The 17886-nt window shown below is 33.9% G+C and overlaps 1 protein-coding gene across 2 annotated transcripts; it reads right to left on the bottom strand.

The window, feature by feature from the left end:
• Nucleotides 1-744: 744 nt before the first annotated feature.
• Nucleotides 745-17142, bottom strand: TDO2 (tryptophan 2,3-dioxygenase). Of its 2 annotated transcripts, XM_001140187.7 has the most exons (12): nucleotides 17034-17142; nucleotides 16704-16809; nucleotides 15671-15761; nucleotides 13036-13106; nucleotides 11818-11945; nucleotides 10676-10862; nucleotides 9283-9390; nucleotides 6446-6557; nucleotides 4968-5025; nucleotides 3676-3755; nucleotides 2914-3004; nucleotides 745-1314 (listed from the first exon to the last, which is right to left on the bottom strand). In XM_001140187.7, the coding sequence occupies exons 1-12, from the start codon at nucleotides 17066-17068 to the stop codon at nucleotides 1161-1163; spliced, it is 1221 nt and encodes a 406-aa protein (XP_001140187.1). In that variant the 5' UTR covers nucleotides 17069-17142; the 3' UTR covers nucleotides 745-1160. The 2 variants fall into 2 exon arrangements, with proteins under 2 accessions (XP_001140187.1, XP_063666029.1); XM_063809959.1 differs by lacking the exons at nucleotides 745-1314; nucleotides 2914-3004 and adding an exon at nucleotides 3022-3306.
• Nucleotides 17143-17886: the final 744 nt, after the last annotated feature.

The following is a 17886-nucleotide window of genomic DNA, read 5'->3' as shown; positions in this document are numbered from 1 at the left end:
CCTTATAAGACCTTATAAGAAAAAACTTGCAAATGAAACCAAAGAATAGTTCAATTCCATCAAGAACTTACTGCTTGCTAGTGATAATCACTCTAGGTCAAGGTTGACATACATTTTGGTTTTCTTAAATAATATTATGTACTTCCTCCCATAACAAAAATTTAAGTTTTCCCAATAACCTGGCCAAGCTAGAAAAAGAAGACTAAAACTCATGTCTGATCTAAACTCTTAGCTTAGTTAATGTCTTATTAGAAATGAACTGGGTCACTGTCCAGTCTGTGTACTTTCTTCTGGAAAGCACATCTTCTTTGAGGGGACTGTTCCTTGCTTTTACCTCAGTTCTGCATGCATTAGAGTCCACTCCACCTCCCAGACCACAGGCATGGGAGCTGGGGGAAAGAGAAGCTTTGCCCTGTGTGAGTCTGATGGTGCTGGAAACTGGGACCCAGCCTGAGACAGAAGCTGTTCTACTACAGGAAAGAATAAAGCCAACACCTACAGAGAAGAGATGATACAAAAAAGATCTCAGAAGAGTGTTCCAGGAATATAGCACTCCAGGAACTGGACCCAGTCCTTGTGGCATCAGAGTTTCCAGGCTCCTCTTTCAAGGCTTTTTGGACAGTGTTCATTTGAATTCTGCAAGCTAGCAATTCTTCAGTATATCCCCTCTAGACAAACTTCAGATAGATTTCTGTCTTTGGTCATTAAGATTCCTAACAAATACAATCAATATTTCAAAAACAATACAGGGAGAAAGATTAATACTTTATTATTTTAAAAATTTTGTTTGAAAGTCTTTGTACAGAATAATATAATGTACTGCATAAAATATTTGAAATAGCTGAAGTTTACAAGTTTATAAAGATGAAACAATGAGATAGTGATTACATTAAGTGGTTACATTAAGTCTCAGGGGAAACTGAATTTTTAATAGGAAAACACCCTATGTACAATGTTACTATTTAAATGTATTCTTTCTCATCTTAATGCTTAGTCTTGTCACAAACAAGAGGTAATCAAATTGCTTCTAGAATTAAATCAGAGCATCGTGGTGCTGAACAATATATGTATACATATATTCAAACCGTATTTATGAAAATCCATAGAAAATAAAAAATAGACTGTGAAACCAGTATTCTTCATAGATTTTGCAGACGATTTTAATCTGATTCATCACTGCTGAAGTAGGAGCTATCACAGTATTCTGCTGTATATAGAAATTTGTGAATGGTTGGGTTCATCTTCGGTATCCAGTGTCGGGGAATCAGGTATGTTGAAAGATTAAATAAATCTACAAATACCTTGTACCTATCACTGGAAAAACATACATGAAGATGTGTTACATTGGTTGACATGAAATATTTAAATTTTTCAATTAGAAAATTTATTTCTCAGATATTTTCCATAGTTAGTATTCAATATTATAATATATATTGCATGTTGTATATATCATATATTAAATTAGGTATTATGTAGTATTAGTATTGATTGTCTGCTTTTTATTCCATTTTCAAAGTTTATGCCCATAAAACAGTATTATGTGTTTTAGAACAGGGTGTTTCCTATTAAAACCGAGAGTCTTATTGCTGACACCTTCATAAAGATAAAGATGTGTTCTCATTTCCTACTTCTGAAGGATGCTATGCAAGGTAATACATTTAAAGCATACAGAGTCTTAGATGCTTATTTGGAAATATTTCCAACTGAAAAGATGCCAAATAACTGCCCTGAAGGGTTTAATAAATTGAAATGCCATCTTAGACTCATAATAAATGTCCATGAAGTAGTTAACACTAAAATTGCTTTTGTGTGGTTAGTCAACAATTTTAACTGTTGCAGTTTTATGGAGGAAGAACGTTTGCCTTTGAAGTCAAATAAATCTGGGTTCAAATTCTGGTTCTATCACCTACAATTCAAGGACCTTTGACAAGTTGTTTAAACTTCAATGCCCCAGTTTCTAACTCTATAAAATGAAAACTTTAGTCCTTCCTTTTGGTCAGGTCTTTTTAAAACTGAGATAACAACACACTAGAGATGCCATTTGTGTTCATTATTCCCACCACCCACTGATGTGTGTGCTCATTTGGTATAGGCAGTTATCAACTGTTTTGTGCTTACAGAATTCATTTCCAGGGACAGTGAAAATGTCTAAAAATGATGAAAATTTAAACCTGTGTATTTCAGAAACCAACCAATCTGGTAATAACAGTAGGGACGAAAGCAATGTGCTGTAAAGATTTGAGGTGGGGCTAAATGCAAATGTCTAATTTATTCTTGAATTGATTCTTCTTTTTCAAGGGACCACAGAAGTTTTTCAGTTTCCTGATGTATCCATTTGTCCATTTATCTATGATATTGTGAATATCAAAATAAGAATGTACATCCCTTAGAAACCTCTCTAGCATATTTTAAGTCCTCAATAAATGTTGATCTCTTTCCTTGTAAACACTTTAAAAGGGGCACTCTCTGGAGTAGATGGAAATAGTTTTATAATATAAAATAGAGTCATATCAGAAAACAAGATGCTACTTTAACTGTGTCATTTATCTAGCCAGGAAGACATTAGTAGAATTAATGATAAATGTTTTAGTCTGGTCAAAACTTGAGCCACAATGAGTTGAAGACTTTTCTGCCTGGATGTAAGCACTGTTAAACCCTTTGTGTCCTCACATATCATGCAGCCATTGATACCATATCCCTTTTCATACAGGATCAAAACAGTGAAAGTTCATAATTAAAGATTTTATAAAATTACCACCAAAAGACTGAATTGGAATATTCTAACTACAAACGTGTTGTTAGTAGTTCAGACAGGAGCAAATAAAATGGCTTTTTTTAGATAACAAATGTATAGGTGGAGAAACAAATTGTTGGTGACTGCCACCAGGAAGAAAGGAGAATTTCCCCACCTACCTCACGGTTGATCGCAGGTAGTGATAGCCTGAGGAACCACCGGTGCCAGCTTTGCTGCCCAGCATTCTGTGCACCATGCACACATGGTTATCTAGGCAAACATACAAATTTACTCCATGGATATTTTTCCACCATTAGTTCCACAATGTTCTAACAATGAGGGGTTGGTAATGATAATTGCTTCTGAGAAAATGTTGACAATTAACACTTGGCCATATGGAAGGCTCATACATGAGAGCCAGATGAGACTGTGAGGTTGCCTAGCGCTCCACTTGCTTCAGGCTACATGCATTTCACTCCATCCTTCACTGCATTTAGCCCATGGATACAATAGAAGAGACCAGGATCATAATATGACTCATGAGTCCATGCCACCTTTGCCTTTATGGGGTCCTTCATTTAAAAAAATGAAAAAACTATTAAAATTAAAAATTTAAAACTGCATTGGCATAATGGCAAATAAATTACTCTTATGTAATAAAACTTTTATGACCTAAAGTTTAATTTTTCCTTTAGATTTTAAAATAAAACATTTTCGTGATCCCCCAAAAGTATTGTGGGTCTTAGGTACTGTGCCTAGTGTGTATATGGATAAGTTGGCCCTGGGAGAGAGTGATGGCCAAGCTGATTTGTATAAAAGAATGCACCCACACACAGAGGGGGAAAGAGAGAAAGTGGGCCGGAGGGCACACAGAAGACCAAGATAAAGAGCACAGGAACAGCATGTGGGGAAGCAACATGGGGTGAGTGGGAAGGACTTACATCTCCATTTGGTCATCAGTGAATCTATGTCCATAAGAGAAGTCAGCAACTGAAAAGGCACCTGGAACCTAGGCTCTTCCCTAAAGGAAAAAAAGAAGAAAAAGAAGAATATATTCAAGTAAATCGAGTGTGTTAGGAGGAGCATGAGTTTGACAATCAGTTGGCCCTGGAAACAAATGTCAGCTTTGCCTGTGAGGAGCTGTGGCAGCTTTGGCTTATTCTCTCAGTCTCAGTTTCTCCGTCTGAAAGATGAAATAATACTACTCAACTTGCAGTGTTTGTTTGAAGCCTAGAAAAGTCCATGTAATATACATGAAGTAATCACCTAGAGTCACACCTAACATTGGTTCTTATTAAAAGCGAGACAGGTGCACTATTACAGATTTCCCAGCCGAAAATAATCAAACACTTCTAGGCAAAGATATTAAAACACAAAAGGAAAAACCACTTTTTATTTCTTTTCATCTATTTGTTTTTTTGTTTTGTTTTGTTTTTTGTTTTTTTGTTTTGTTTTGTTTTTTTACATCTATTTCTTCACCTTTCTCAGCATATTTTCTACTTAGGACACATATGCCTAATTGGCATACATTTACTTGAGTTTAGGAAAAAAGTCAAAAGATTTTGTTTATGTTGCCATTTTGAAGAAAGACTTGAGAAGATTTAAAAAATTAAATACACAGAAGCATGACAGCCTGTAAATATAGGTATTTTTTTACTAGTGTGATGTTTATTGTTCTGACACATTTAATTCATGAACCCTGAGGATGGGAACTTCATACAATAGAGTTGGAGTGAGTCAATATTTCAGGAATACTTCAAACTTTTTAGACAACGAAGCTAATTTTACTTGAAATTGCTGAATAAGTGGTACAGTTTGCAAGTTATTTTCACTTCATGCATTTTTTATTTTCTTAAACAGGAATAATCTTAGAGCATTGTTTAATGATAGAACACATTTCATGAGTGAGTCTCTGAGAGAGTAAACTGGCCATTTAGGACACTTAGTGTTACATAGTGCTTTTTAGAATTCAGTTAAAAAGGATATTTGATTAATTTGTGCAGTGTTTAACCCCTTTTAACCCTGTTCAGGGAAAAAGTTATGCCTTTACTATTTAAAAGAAAAAAAAAAAGGACGGGGGCATAAAACTTCATTACTAATTATCTTCTAAGTTTTCTACAAAAACTAAATTACTGCGTTAAACTATGATTGTAATTTTTAGGCTTTATACTGGACATGTTATCCATATCCACCCCTCAATTTTAACTTCAGTCTCTCTTCGGATTTGCTTTACCTGTAAAAATATATCATCAATGCTCCCTGAAGTGCTCTGTATGACAGCCGTCTTTCACCTGCAAAATACATACTAAATTTAAATTTTTTAGGTCATTTAAGGTAATTTTGTATTAATTTGGCATCGTCATCTTAAAAAATTTAATGGATTACATGTGTTTAGATATCAATATAAGTTTCAGTTTACATTTTTTATCCCTTAGGTTGAATTTGTAAACATATCACTTAAAATACAATTTTAACATTGGATTTTAAAAAACAAACTAAAAATGTACATATTTTAAATTTTCAAAACCTTCAAATAGCATGTTAGGAAAACCTGATTTTTCTAGAAAATACTTGACTTTCATAATAAAATTCATTTTCCGAGTAAAAGAATATGTGTCTTTCATTTCAAAAAAGTAGTGATGTGTTATAAGCATCATTTCAAAGTAGTTTTCATTAATTCACTTGACATTAGTTAACTTGTTTTTAATGAGCACAATTATGTAAAATCATACATGTGTGCTCCAATGAAAGACTTTCTCCCTGCTGCAGCGAAACAAGATTTTGCTATTCTTTACTGAGATTTGTTTTTTTTAGAAAACAGAAGCTAACAACCTTTAAGCTTATAAAACTTAATACCAATTTCATGTATTGCTATGTTTTGTACTTGTGTTATAAAAATTAATTTTTACTTTTATTCTGCATATTTCCAAAAAGGTTTGGGATGCGTTACAATAAAAGTTCTAAGTCAAAATGAACACACAAGTTTAGAAATGAAAGTACTGATTTTATGGCTCAATAGATTTCAGGAACTAACAGCTCAGTACCAATTGTGCCAAAAGTCTAAATGTATGCTTTTCCTGGTATCTTGGTCAGTCAAGCAGATTTGTATGAAAGAACTCCCCCACACACTAAGGAGGGAGGAAGAGAGAAAGAGGGCAGGAACATTCCAAGCCCAGAGAACACATAAAAAGACTCTTTGATGATAAATCCAAATAACTAAACTTAGCTAATAAAAGAAACTTAGTATGGCTGGACCACATGAATATGAGATCATAAAAGGCCTTATAGACCACGTTAAAGATTTTATCTTAATTCTAAAACAATGGGGCGACATCAATACTTGCTCTCACGGTAGCTATTCCTTCCTTTTCTTACCTCTACCATAGTGTTTACTGTTACAATGATTTGTCTTCATTTCTGTCCCTATTAGGCTGTGAACTACTTGAGAAACTATATGCAATTCATCTTGATATCCCGTATATCTGGCAGAGACTATAAATTTTTTTCTAATGTTTTTCAAATAATCTGGGCGTGGAAACCCGTTAAAATAGGTTTATCACCAAAAACATTTACTCCATTTTTGTTTCTATCAGTAGAATATCAATTTTCATTCTATTTCTCCCAAGTAAGGCTTGATAGTCTTATAAAATGATGTCTTGATCTCATATTCACACACTCCAGGGAAAAGATTCATAAAGTAAAAATACCTACCTTTACTAAGGAGATGTTCATGACGTTTTTCATCAAATAAGGACAGTAGCACCTCTTTTTGCTTCTGAAATTCAGCCACCTGTTCCTCTTTTTCTTCAGACTCTTCTTTAGCCTTTAGGAAAAATATGGCATTAATAGTCCTGAGAGAGAATAAGTAGATTGATATTTTAGAAAACTTTGCTTATGAGGAAAAGACTTGTGGTTGCAGAAATGATGTACTTTTAATATTTACTCTATCTTCTAATATTACTATTTGGAAATTATGTCTTATGAGAAGGAATCTTCCACATACTCAGTGGTTCTATCCTTTTATTTAAGTTTAAATGATTTCTCAATATTAAATATTATCTTCATAAATATAATGAGCAATGGACTCAGATGGACAAAATTGGAGATAACTACCAGCAGTTAATAATGATCTAATTTTAAACAAGAATTATTTAACACAGGAAGTAAGGTAACTTCACTTAGAAAAAGTTAAGAATTCCTAGTCAGAAGAACTATTAACCCTATTGAAATTCTATGTTCTATATTCAGTGTTGAATTCTGTAACTATAATTTCTTAGATATTTCTCACTCATGTTTTATTCATTTTCTATCTATCTATCTATTGATTGGTTTAAGAAAATTCTTATTTTTCTGCCTACAACACATATTCTGCTTATAAGCCAATTAATTGAGCTGGGGCAAATTATTTAACCCAATTATTTCCAATTCATCAGAACCACCACACTGTGTAGTACTAACCTATATGCATATTATTTCAAATTAATTATTTATTTATTCAATACATGTCATGCTAAGATGATAGAGATAAAATTGTGTGCAAAAATTGAGAGTCGTGATATTATACAGGAATTATCTGGTAGGAATAAGACATTGAACAAATAATCACCCAGTATAGTCATTAAATTACAACCATAGACTATGCTATATGTCATAACTTAAAGTAATAAGGAGTTTAGGAAAGACCTTTCTAAAGAAGTTTTCCTCGAGCCAAGATCTTAAGAGTGGGAAGGAGTTAGTTGGGGAAGAACATTCCAAGCCCAGAGAAGAACACATAAAAGGACTCCTTGGTGATAAATCCAAAGAACTAAACTTAGCTAATAAAGAAACTTAATATGGCTTGACCACATGAATGTGAGATCATAAAGGCCTTATAGACCAGGTTAATTTTATCTTAATTTTAAAAACAATGAGGCAACATCAAAAGGCTTTACACAAAAGGGAGATGTGATCAGATTTGCCTTCTGAAAAGATTATTCAGACTGCAGTGTGGAGACTAAATTGGAATAGAGGCATACTGGGAAGGTGGGGGAGCACAGTTCAGATATTATTATAGTCCAGGTGAAAAACGATGGAGGGTTGCACTTGAGTGATAGTGGTAGATTAAAGGATGATATTTGAGAGCTAATAGGTAACATTGGTAGGACTTGATGATAGCTTGAAGAAGTGGTGAAACAAGAGGGCGGAGCCAAGGATCACTGATTGATAAGAGTCTGACGACAGCCTAGATGGATTATAGGAGAAAAAATTCTTTAATGCAGAGAAGACAATGTTGGTACGAGAGTGGACGGAAGGGGAAATGTTCAAGTTTGGTTTTATTGGTGTGTTTTTGAGAGGACCAGGAGGAAATATCAAGTAAGGTATTATATACATGTTCTGAAATCTAAGGGGATATATAAACCAGAGATAAATGTTTGAGAATTATGGTGGCTAAGTAGATATTGAAGCAGTGGGTATAAATGACACCATCTAATGAAAGAGTATAGAGATAGAACAGAAAGGATCTAAGCCAATGGACTACAAAACTCTACCATTTATTGGTCTGAGAGAGAAATAAGAGCAAGTAAAACAGATAGAGAAATAAGGGCCAGAGAATTAGAAGCAAACATAATGGTATGTACTAAATCCAAGAGAAAAGAATGTTCAAGAAAGAATAAGTAGTAGTCATTAGTATTGAATGTTTCTGTGAGGTCAACTAAGTTAAGATTAAAAATGGCCATTGGATTTATGTACATGAAGGCCACATGAGAATGATGGTACAGGAAGACAGCTTGAAGTAAGCTCAGGATTAGCTGAGAGATAATTATTCTGACTTCTGCTTTCAATGCTTTACAAGTATTTATTTAATTTCCTGTTCATAATAATCTTATGAGTTAGATATTCTTAGTTTTCTATTTTGCCAATGCTGAAAGATAGGCTGAGAGAGGTGCAGTCGCTTGTTCTCTGTCACATAGTTGTTTAAGAAGTGGAAATGGAAATGGAACCCAAGTAGCATGACTTCAAAGTCTATGCTTTCAGCACTACCTGATGCAACCTCTCAAGATGTAGAATTTAAACAAGTCTTCCAGGAAATTTAGTCATGCCAAGAGGATGAGAGACCTGAAAGATCAGGGCAATGAGCAATCAACAGTATCTTTTAAGTAGGAGAAAACTGACATTGTCTGAGAGCTGCCAGAAAGCACCCAGTAAATATACAAGAGCAAAAGGAAAGCTACAGGGCTAAATAGATTTGGTTCGTTAGTCCACTGTGGGCCTAGTTCTGTCTAAAATTGGATCTAATATATAATTTTCAATAGAAATGAAAAATAATATTAATCTCAGCTAGTTATCATAGACAAAATTCTCCCATGCAATGAAGGTCTTATTTTAGTAAAATATTTATCACACATAAAGAAAATGAAATCAATCATGTCACATAGTCCAAGAAAATACATTTGTCTAAGAAAAAGATATGAGAAAGAGAAAAGGTTAAGAGAAAAGCAAAAAATAATTAAAATAAAATTTTGAATATTTCTGTATTGAATTTATATTAACTCATGTCATCTAAATACCTGAATCCTTATGAATTCCTCTTCCAGGCCTCTGGTGATATTTTTTTCAAGCTTTCCCCAGAAGTTAAATCCATGTGGCTCTAAACCTGGAGTTCTTTCCAGCCATGCCTTAAATAAACATTATTTTTTAAGTGAGTACATGGTAAAATTATGTAAAATGCATTGTAACCGACATGTATAAACTTAAAACAAGAAATCTTCATGGTTTCCAGAAACATATGCTACAAGTTTTATTTGTAAATGTTTTTTATTTCTCTTCAATTTCTTCATTTATGAAATAATTAATATATTCAATTTTCTTAATTTTTATGGCAATGGTTAATAATGTTTACTCTTTATTTCTTAAGAAATATGTGATTACAGAAATTCCAATTGTCTTCTAGAAATCTACAAACATATTTAAACATATGTTCTATCTAAACATATTTAAAGAGTATATTCTTAATAAATATTTTACTAATATATTCTGGTTTATTCTCAAGTTACTTTATGTCATAGGAGCTTAAGAAATTACAATATGTATAAGATACGATCTCTTCTAAATTCATGGGCACTGTATACTTAGCAACTTTGAAATTAACCATCCATGCAATTACTTTGAGATTTTAAAATGTTTTTAAATCTAGAAATAAAACTAAATTCATGTACCTCTGTGAGTTCTCATTTAACCTATACTTATTATAATTCTGAAATTAGCTTTGTAATTCTTTTTCTCCCTATTCTTATATGCCATTATTTGGCATTATATATAATACATTAACCTAAATCCACATTTACAATACCCAGAGGATTAATGAGCAGAGTATAATTCAACACAAGAAAAGTTAATTTGCAGAAGAAAAGGCTTTGTAATGGAAAGCAAGACAATACAATCTTTGTTTAATAATCTATTTTGAAGAAAAAATTAATAATTCCTAAAGGCTACTTACAGACCTTTAGGGAATTTGGATATGAAGGGAACATTTTCTGAGGTGTATATTCTTAGTAATTTAGTTCAGCTAAGAAAAATACTAAATAACTGGAAATTTTCAATTACAGAATATTTTAAAACAATAAAGCTCACTAAATAATCACACTCAGTCTAAAAATCAGCTAATTAAGTGTTACTTAGAAGGGATATTTAAGGAATTGTTTTATTGAGATGATAAGGTTATTAAATATTAGCATACAATTGATTACATAAGTATTTCCGAAGTTCTCAGCAGGGTTCTTGACATTTTCAATATTTTAGTAACATGAATTTACAAATTCATGTATTTTTATGAATTCTTTCTATCCTTATTTCCACTGAATGTAACTCAGTTTCGATATAAGTTTTTAAAATTCTGATTTAGCAAAAGCTAAATTAAGAAGATGTATTGAGTTAAACTTTATAAATTGTATGAATCCATACCTCCACTAATTCCAGGAGTGTCTTTTCCTGCTCAGACTTAAGTAGCAGTTCATTTTCTTCTCCTTTGAAGTTATCACGATAATGTCTTCTGTTATAAGGGACTCTCATGTTCTGAAGAACACCTATCTTGTTTTCTAATAGTCGGAATTGCAAACTCTGGAAGCCTGATGCTGGAGATAAGTACTCTCTTTGAGATTAAATGGTGGAAGGAAAGGCAAGGGAAGGGAAAGAGAGGAGAGGAGAAGGGCAGAGAAGAGAAAGGGGGGGGAGGGGAGAGGGGAGGGGAAGGGAGGGGGGAGGGGAGGGGAGTGGAGTCCAGAGGAGAGGAGAGAAAAGAGCTGACATTATCAACCACCATAATGGTTTCTTCTATTGTAAGAGATTGTAGAGACTGTCAGTTTTACTCTTGGATATCAAGAGCAGATACACACAACTGTCTAGAGTTAGACCTGGGATTTGACTCACTGAAATCAGAAAAATGAGCTACTTAAATATCATCGGATACCAAAAATATTATTACTCCCACTCCCCATATTATATCTTTGTGAATGTCTTTCATTTCACTGCTGCTAAGACTTTAACGTTTTAAATTCACCACAAATTCTACTTTTCCTTTGTCAGACATGTTCAGGACATGCATGTTACATCCTACACCCAATGGAAGTTTCTTAAACTTTTTTCTTCTCACATTTTGGTAAGAAAAAAGCTATCTATATGGTATTGCCTTGAAATGTACAGGTAAAATTTATGGTTTAATCCATAACTTCTACTTTGATTGACATGCTTCTGTATATATCGCTCCTGTTTTGAGTTTTTATATTTTTTAAATTTAATTACATGTATTTTATTAGCTATTTTAGTCAATGTGCTAAGTTGTCTAAAATTCTTTTTGGAGAAAAACAGAACACACAGTGATGAATTTAAATTAATTGATCATATTACGCTTACATGTAAAAATGAATAATAAAATATTTTTAATAACTTCTCAAATGCTTTGTGATCGAAGACCCCTAAGTCCATATAGTGACAAAGTGTTAGTAAGACAGGCTCCTCATGGCACAAAACACACACATGCTGCTTTTACCCCACCAAAATGAGAAAGTAAATTCCATCACATTTTTTAAAATGCCAAATGTGCACACCTGAAGTCATTGAAGTCCAAGGCTGTCATCGTCTCCAGAATGGAAAACTGCTGCACCAGCAGTTTCAGGATCACTGACACTCGGTGCATCCGAGAAACAACCTTAAGCATGTTCCTTTCATCTCTGACCTGAAGGTTAAGAAATGAAACACTGAGTTAGCAATGCTGACCTCTAGAAAATACAAAATAGACAATGGCAATGCATTCCCATTAATTTTGTCTCTAATTTGGTTTTAAAGGGAAACTTTGAAACTAAAATTTGCAAAGAGTATATAAGAGTTCTGAATTGTGGGCAAGGAATTTCTGCAAAATAAGAAATTTTTTCTTTCTTTGACAATAGAAAATTATATAGAAGCATAGTAGAAGTAAATTCTAGAATACAACCCCCCACTGATTTCAAAACAAGTTTCTCTTTTAGTTTTGTTTCAAAGAACAGAGGTCAAGATAACACAGGAACTTCTGAGTGAGGGTTAAACAACATGTGGATCAATCTACTCTTTACTGAGGGCCAAAGTTGCCACTGACACAAATGGGAAGTGGATTCATGCAGGCAGGAAGGGTCCCATCTGTATGGGTCCCATGTGCTCTGTCTCCTAGCCCTTCTTGGAGCAGGGGCTCAGAGGTAGAGGACCCAAGGAAGGATCCTCAGAGCCATGGCAAGAGAAAGCAGGGTGGGAGATGGAGAAGTGCACCTCAAACTCCTGCCATCACTGGAAGCTTTCCCTCCTCTCCTCTCACTCTTTGTCCTCCTGTCCTTTTCTTCCCCATTGCCCCATTCCCCTTTTCCCCCTTTTCTTCCGCTTTTTCTTCCTCCCACCACTCTTTCTCTACTGCCTCCTTCTCTTCCTTTTTCACTTTCCTTATTATTGCTCCCATCTTCCTGCAGCTAATATTCAGTAGAAATACAATTCTGGTAGCTGTTAATTAAAGGATCCCCATTAGCTTGGTAATCCACCATCATTTATAACATCTTTGTGGGTGGAAATGAGTTCTAAACAAGGGACTTGAAACTGAAATTTGAAAGGAACCTTAAAGTCACATGTAATTTCAAAATAGCAATGGAAAAATATGACTGAACTCCTCATTCATAAAATGTCTGTTTGTTCTATCATTAAACGTTAAGACCACCATTTGGTGTTAATATTTTTCTCTCATTAATAATACTTTCCAGATCTTCCAAAAATATACATGAAACCAATATTGTGACATAAGAACTTACATGGCCATTCTGAAAGATCTCTCGAACAGAATCCAACTCCCAGAGGATTTGCTTAAACCAGAGTTCATAAGCTGTAATAAGGAAATCATTGTCAGTTGGAAAGTTATGGGAGCCTTTTTGGCCATTATTATATGAAAGATATGTTTAACATGTTGAAAGAGAAATTAAAATGTTACCTTAAAATCAATAAATGTAAATATAGTCCCATTGTATGCCAGAAATAAATGTTAGTGTTAAAGTTGTAATAGCCTCCTTTTATTAAATGTTTTAATATGCTAGACATGTTACCTAATGCTTCATATTCATTATTATTACACTAATTCCTCTCAACAAATGCATTTTTAGGTCTTTGAGGATATAGCACATAACCTAATTCTAGCTTCCTCTGTGGAAGCTGGAAGTATGTGGGGAAGCAGAAGTGATAATCAACTTCAACTACACACTGAGAAATTAATATTTCCTAACCTAAATGAAAGACTGTAGGATTTTAAGAACTTGAAAATACAAAGCTAAGTTACTTAAAATGCAGCATTTTGTCTGTTTGTTTTATTTGTGAAAATCCTAGCAACTCATAGACTTAGCACATATGGGAAAGCGGCCAGATGTTTGTGGTCAAAGGAAAATGGCAAAGCTTCATATTACTGTAACAGCTAATTCCCGGGGGAACTTTGTGGCAATTGAGTTCACATTATCCAGTAGATCATCTTTCAGAATTTCCATGAGTCCAAGGTTTATTTGTTCAAACCTGAATACTGCCAAAGCTTTTCTGTCGAAGGATTAAGTTTGTTCTCCCCTTTTACTACGGGCTGTCAAACAGTAACACTGGCATTAAAGAAAAGTGATACAGTAATGACATGTTGGAAGAAGCATAGTTGGAATCAATCTATCTGAAGTGACGGGCTGTGTCAATTGGGGCAAAACCATTTTCTTTAACTTCAGTTGATTCATTTGCAAAATGATCAGTTACCCACCTACAATTGGAAACCTATGATTCAAAACCTTAAGACTTACAGCAGTATGATAGACATGGATAGACATTTTGACTCCTTTATGTTGCTAGATGATTCATAGCAAATATAAATGGTTCTCCCTGTTGATTTGTCCTTCCCATAGTATTCTTTGTCACTAGAAACTAAGGACTTACTCATACTCATCCATTTTTCTTCAGTACCTAGCACAGTGTCAGGCACAAAGTAAATATTGGGTGATTATTTTTATTTTTATGAATAAATTAAATAGACAATGTAATAATTAGATGACACAGGAAGTCAATAATCTCAGAGATCTTCAGTGCATCCTATTTGGTTCTATCATATGGATAAAGGCAATGTTTCCATACTAATTAAGACAATCCAATTATAACTCTAAGTTATGTTTAAAAAGACTTTGGGGGACCTAATTTTTATATTTGAGCAAAGAACAATCAAACATTTATTGATCAGTTTATGTATATCTTTTTTAACCCTATGTAACCACTGCCTACATGTTATAACTAAAGAATAGAAGAAAAATGTTTTTATAAAATAATGATAGCTACCATTTGTTGCATGTTTATTATGTGCTATACCTCGGGCTAAATGCTTAATGCACATTATCTTATTTATCTTCCTAGGAACTCTGTAAGTGAGAGCATCAGTAATTCTCTCCATTTTACATATGGGGAAATGGAGGTCCTGAGATCTAAGCAACTTGACCAGAGTCACACAATTTATAACAGTAGAACTGAGATTCTAAACAATTTTTAAATTCCTAATTTATGCTACCATACCATGATTCTTCTCCTATTGATATTGCCTCGGTATAAGCCACCCATAAAAGTATAAACATAAAAACAGGAGAACTGACACATTAAGCCAGTTTTTAAACTTTTAATTTCTTTACCAGAGTTTATTAATTTAGTCAATCACATTGGAAAGCATCCATTTGAGGAAAGAACACAAAGAATTGGTAAGGCAGGGAAACACATCTAGATGTGGGGCACTGGCAGGCAACAGTGATGGGGCTCCAGTCATTAAGAGGTCAGTATAGTGGTACTGAAAAGCTTAAAGTAAATGTTACTAATATTTTGGGGTCACAGACCTCTTTAAGATAATAGTCATGAAAATTTGCGCATAATTTTGGAGTTCAGGGACCTTCTAAACTTCTGAAGTCATGAACACATAGGCTAAAAAAAACCCCACTGCCCAGAAATTATTATAGAAATCTGGAAAGGATAAACATACATTTTTGGACAAAATTTACATTTGTCTTTATTACCAGATTTGTATAGGATTATGTCAATCCAGCATAAATTTCAATGATCTTGAAAATAGTTTTTTAGTGTTCAGAAGTGAGAAACGTAACATCTTCACTTGTGAATTCCTAGTGAAATTCCAAGAGGCAGAAAGTCCCCTTGGAGTTAAGAACAAAGCTAAAGTCCTACTTCACCTATTAGCAGAGGAGTAACATAAAGAAGACTATTGAAATCCTTATATCAGTCCTATGAGAATTCATCTGGCAGCAAAATATTCTCAAACATTTCTAACAGAGGTGATTCCATGATCTTTCATCATTTTGTAGTTTAAAAATTGTAGCTTTCCTCGTTATCAATGAGAAATGCCTGTGGAATATTGTCCAAAACCTTTGTGCAACTTACCTTGATGAGTTATGATAAAAAGATGTTCATCATGGATTTTATTTCCTTTTGTTTCACTTTGCAGTTCTTGTGCATTCAAAACTTTTTCCAACTTGAAATGAAAAATAAAAAGCCTGTCTGAAATTGCAGAACTTGGTTTTTATCAACTTTAGTAAGAAGTAGAATATGATAATGACAAATGCTCCTCCAAACTCAAAATTCTCAGAAACCAATCTAGTTTCTTTTAAACAATGGACGAATCTCATCATAAAGAGTGAATTGAATTTGTGATTTTTATTCTTCTCAGAAAATTTCTATTTGGTAGGAATTTATCATAATAAATCCTATTAAGCTCTTTGAGACATCATATCCCTTTTCATGAAATGAATATGATGAAAACTTGAAAACTTGCTGAGCTGACTATGCATTTGGCATTCTTTTATTCCCCTAAAGAGCCTATTCTAAGAATATTTTAACATTCTTTATCAGTTAATCCTTAGAAACTCACCGATGAAGACATCAAGGACTAATCATTTTGCCTCTTAAAAAAAAATAGAAGACAAACAGGCTGAAACTTGGCCCAGAATAATCTCCCAATACCTCATTCATTAACATCCCTCTTTATATGTTAATGATTTTAAGAAAATTCTGTGTGCCTTTTACATTTCGACTTTATGATAAGAGATTTAAAGGAGAACTTTTTCAAGATACATTTGCAGTTATCTAGGCTGACATTTATTAACCATGTCTTATTTATACAAGTTGCACAATGCCTGTGAATTATCCACAGTGTATCTTATCAGGTATACGCCTCCCAGATTCTGGATTCTCTGCTCTTACTTCCACTGGAGATATGAATTTTATCCTATAAGTCTCTTGAATTATTCTAACAAAAGTTGAAAACGTAAAAGGGTTTATGAATAAAAATATCCTTAGGTCCAGAAAACGAATGGTGACTTTCCCTAATTCCAAGAAATAAAATCATAAAAAGTCACTTGGCAGAATTGAGTGCCTAACAATGGACACCAAACCTTGTAAGGACCCTGCCACTTACATGCAGGTAGTTCCCATAGATAAGACCTCCTTTGCTGGCTCTATTCACACCAGTTTGTGATTTGTCTTCTTCGCTGCCTTCTACGGGGAGTTTTTTCAAAGTATATCTGCAAATTTAATAAATCAAGAGGGAAACATGGTGCTTTAGAAAACACAGTTAACTAATGATATGGGTGATTAAAATTCTCATTGCAAATTTTCTTTAGAGTAGATTGTTAGACAAAGGAATAAAGGTGACAGTTTTCAACGCTCCTTAAATTCAGAAATTAAAATGCTCACACCTGATACTTCTGAAAGCCAAAACCCACTTAGAATAAAGGTAAATACTCACCCAAAGTTGTTTCCTAAAAATGGGCACCCACTCATGGTGAAAAGGCACTGTCTGAGAAGCACGGAGGTTTGACTCTAGGCAGATGCTATCATTGACCTTCCCAGATGTTCTACAGCTGCCTTTTATGTAGCCTGCTTACCCTGCATCAGCCAATCAGCATGCTTCTTGTACTCTTAGCTAACTTCTCATTTCCATTGGTACAGAACTGAACCTCTGTAAACTTTAGAGTGGATTTATGTTGGGCACAGTTCATTTGCTAAGAGTGAGTGATCTGCCAAATTGAGTTGTATGACTTGCCAAGTTCTGCTTTTATATTCAAAGTAACAAACATCCAATGAATCAACAGAGGCCAAGTTAAAAAAATTACATTTATTCAATCCCAAGAAAACATTTGGCATAGTATTAGGATACATAAGATGATGAGCTTGTAAAAAACAAATATGTATTCTCTCAAATTTGAATATTCTTACAGCTTCTAGACCAAAAACTGAAATTTAACACCTCTAGGGAAATTAACTGTATAATAAAGTCTGGGTACATGCTCAAAGCCCACTTCCATTCAATCATCAGAGTTCTTCTGACCTAAATATCATGCTAAGTTATCAGCAGCAGTTAAGCTCTCAACACATTGTATTGGAATTTAAATGAACATTATCACTTTACTATTCATCTGTGGCATACCAATGACAGGGTAGCTAGGAGTCATCCACATTAGCATACATTGCCTATATAGAATTTTAAAACAGTAGTTCAAGACCAGCCTGGCCAACATGGCGAAACTCTATCTCTACTAAAACTACAAAAAAATTAGCCAGGCAAGGTGGCGCGTGCCTGTAGTCCCAGCTACTAGGGA

This window comes from Pan troglodytes, chromosome 3, assembly GCF_028858775.2.
Source record: "Pan troglodytes isolate AG18354 chromosome 3, NHGRI_mPanTro3-v2.0_pri, whole genome shotgun sequence".
Taxonomy (NCBI): Eukaryota; Metazoa; Chordata; class Mammalia; order Primates; family Hominidae; genus Pan; species Pan troglodytes.
Note: the sequence above shows the minus strand (reverse complement) of the source record. Positions and strands in the feature narration are given on the sequence as shown.

Bases quoted from the DNA above. Each gene is read 5' to 3' on its own strand.
- TDO2 (XM_001140187.7), bottom strand. From the start codon at position 17,068: ATGAGTGGGTGCCCATTTTTAGGAAACAACTTTGG. The intron at 15,762-16,703 runs GTAAGTGGCAGG...TTTCATTTCAAG, and splicing joins TCTATGGGAACTACCTGCAT to TTGGAAAAAGTTTTGAATGC. The intron at 1,315-2,913 runs GTAGGTGGGGAA...ATGTTTTTCCAG, and splicing joins TACCTGCGATCAACCGTGAG to TGATAGGTACAAGGTATTTG.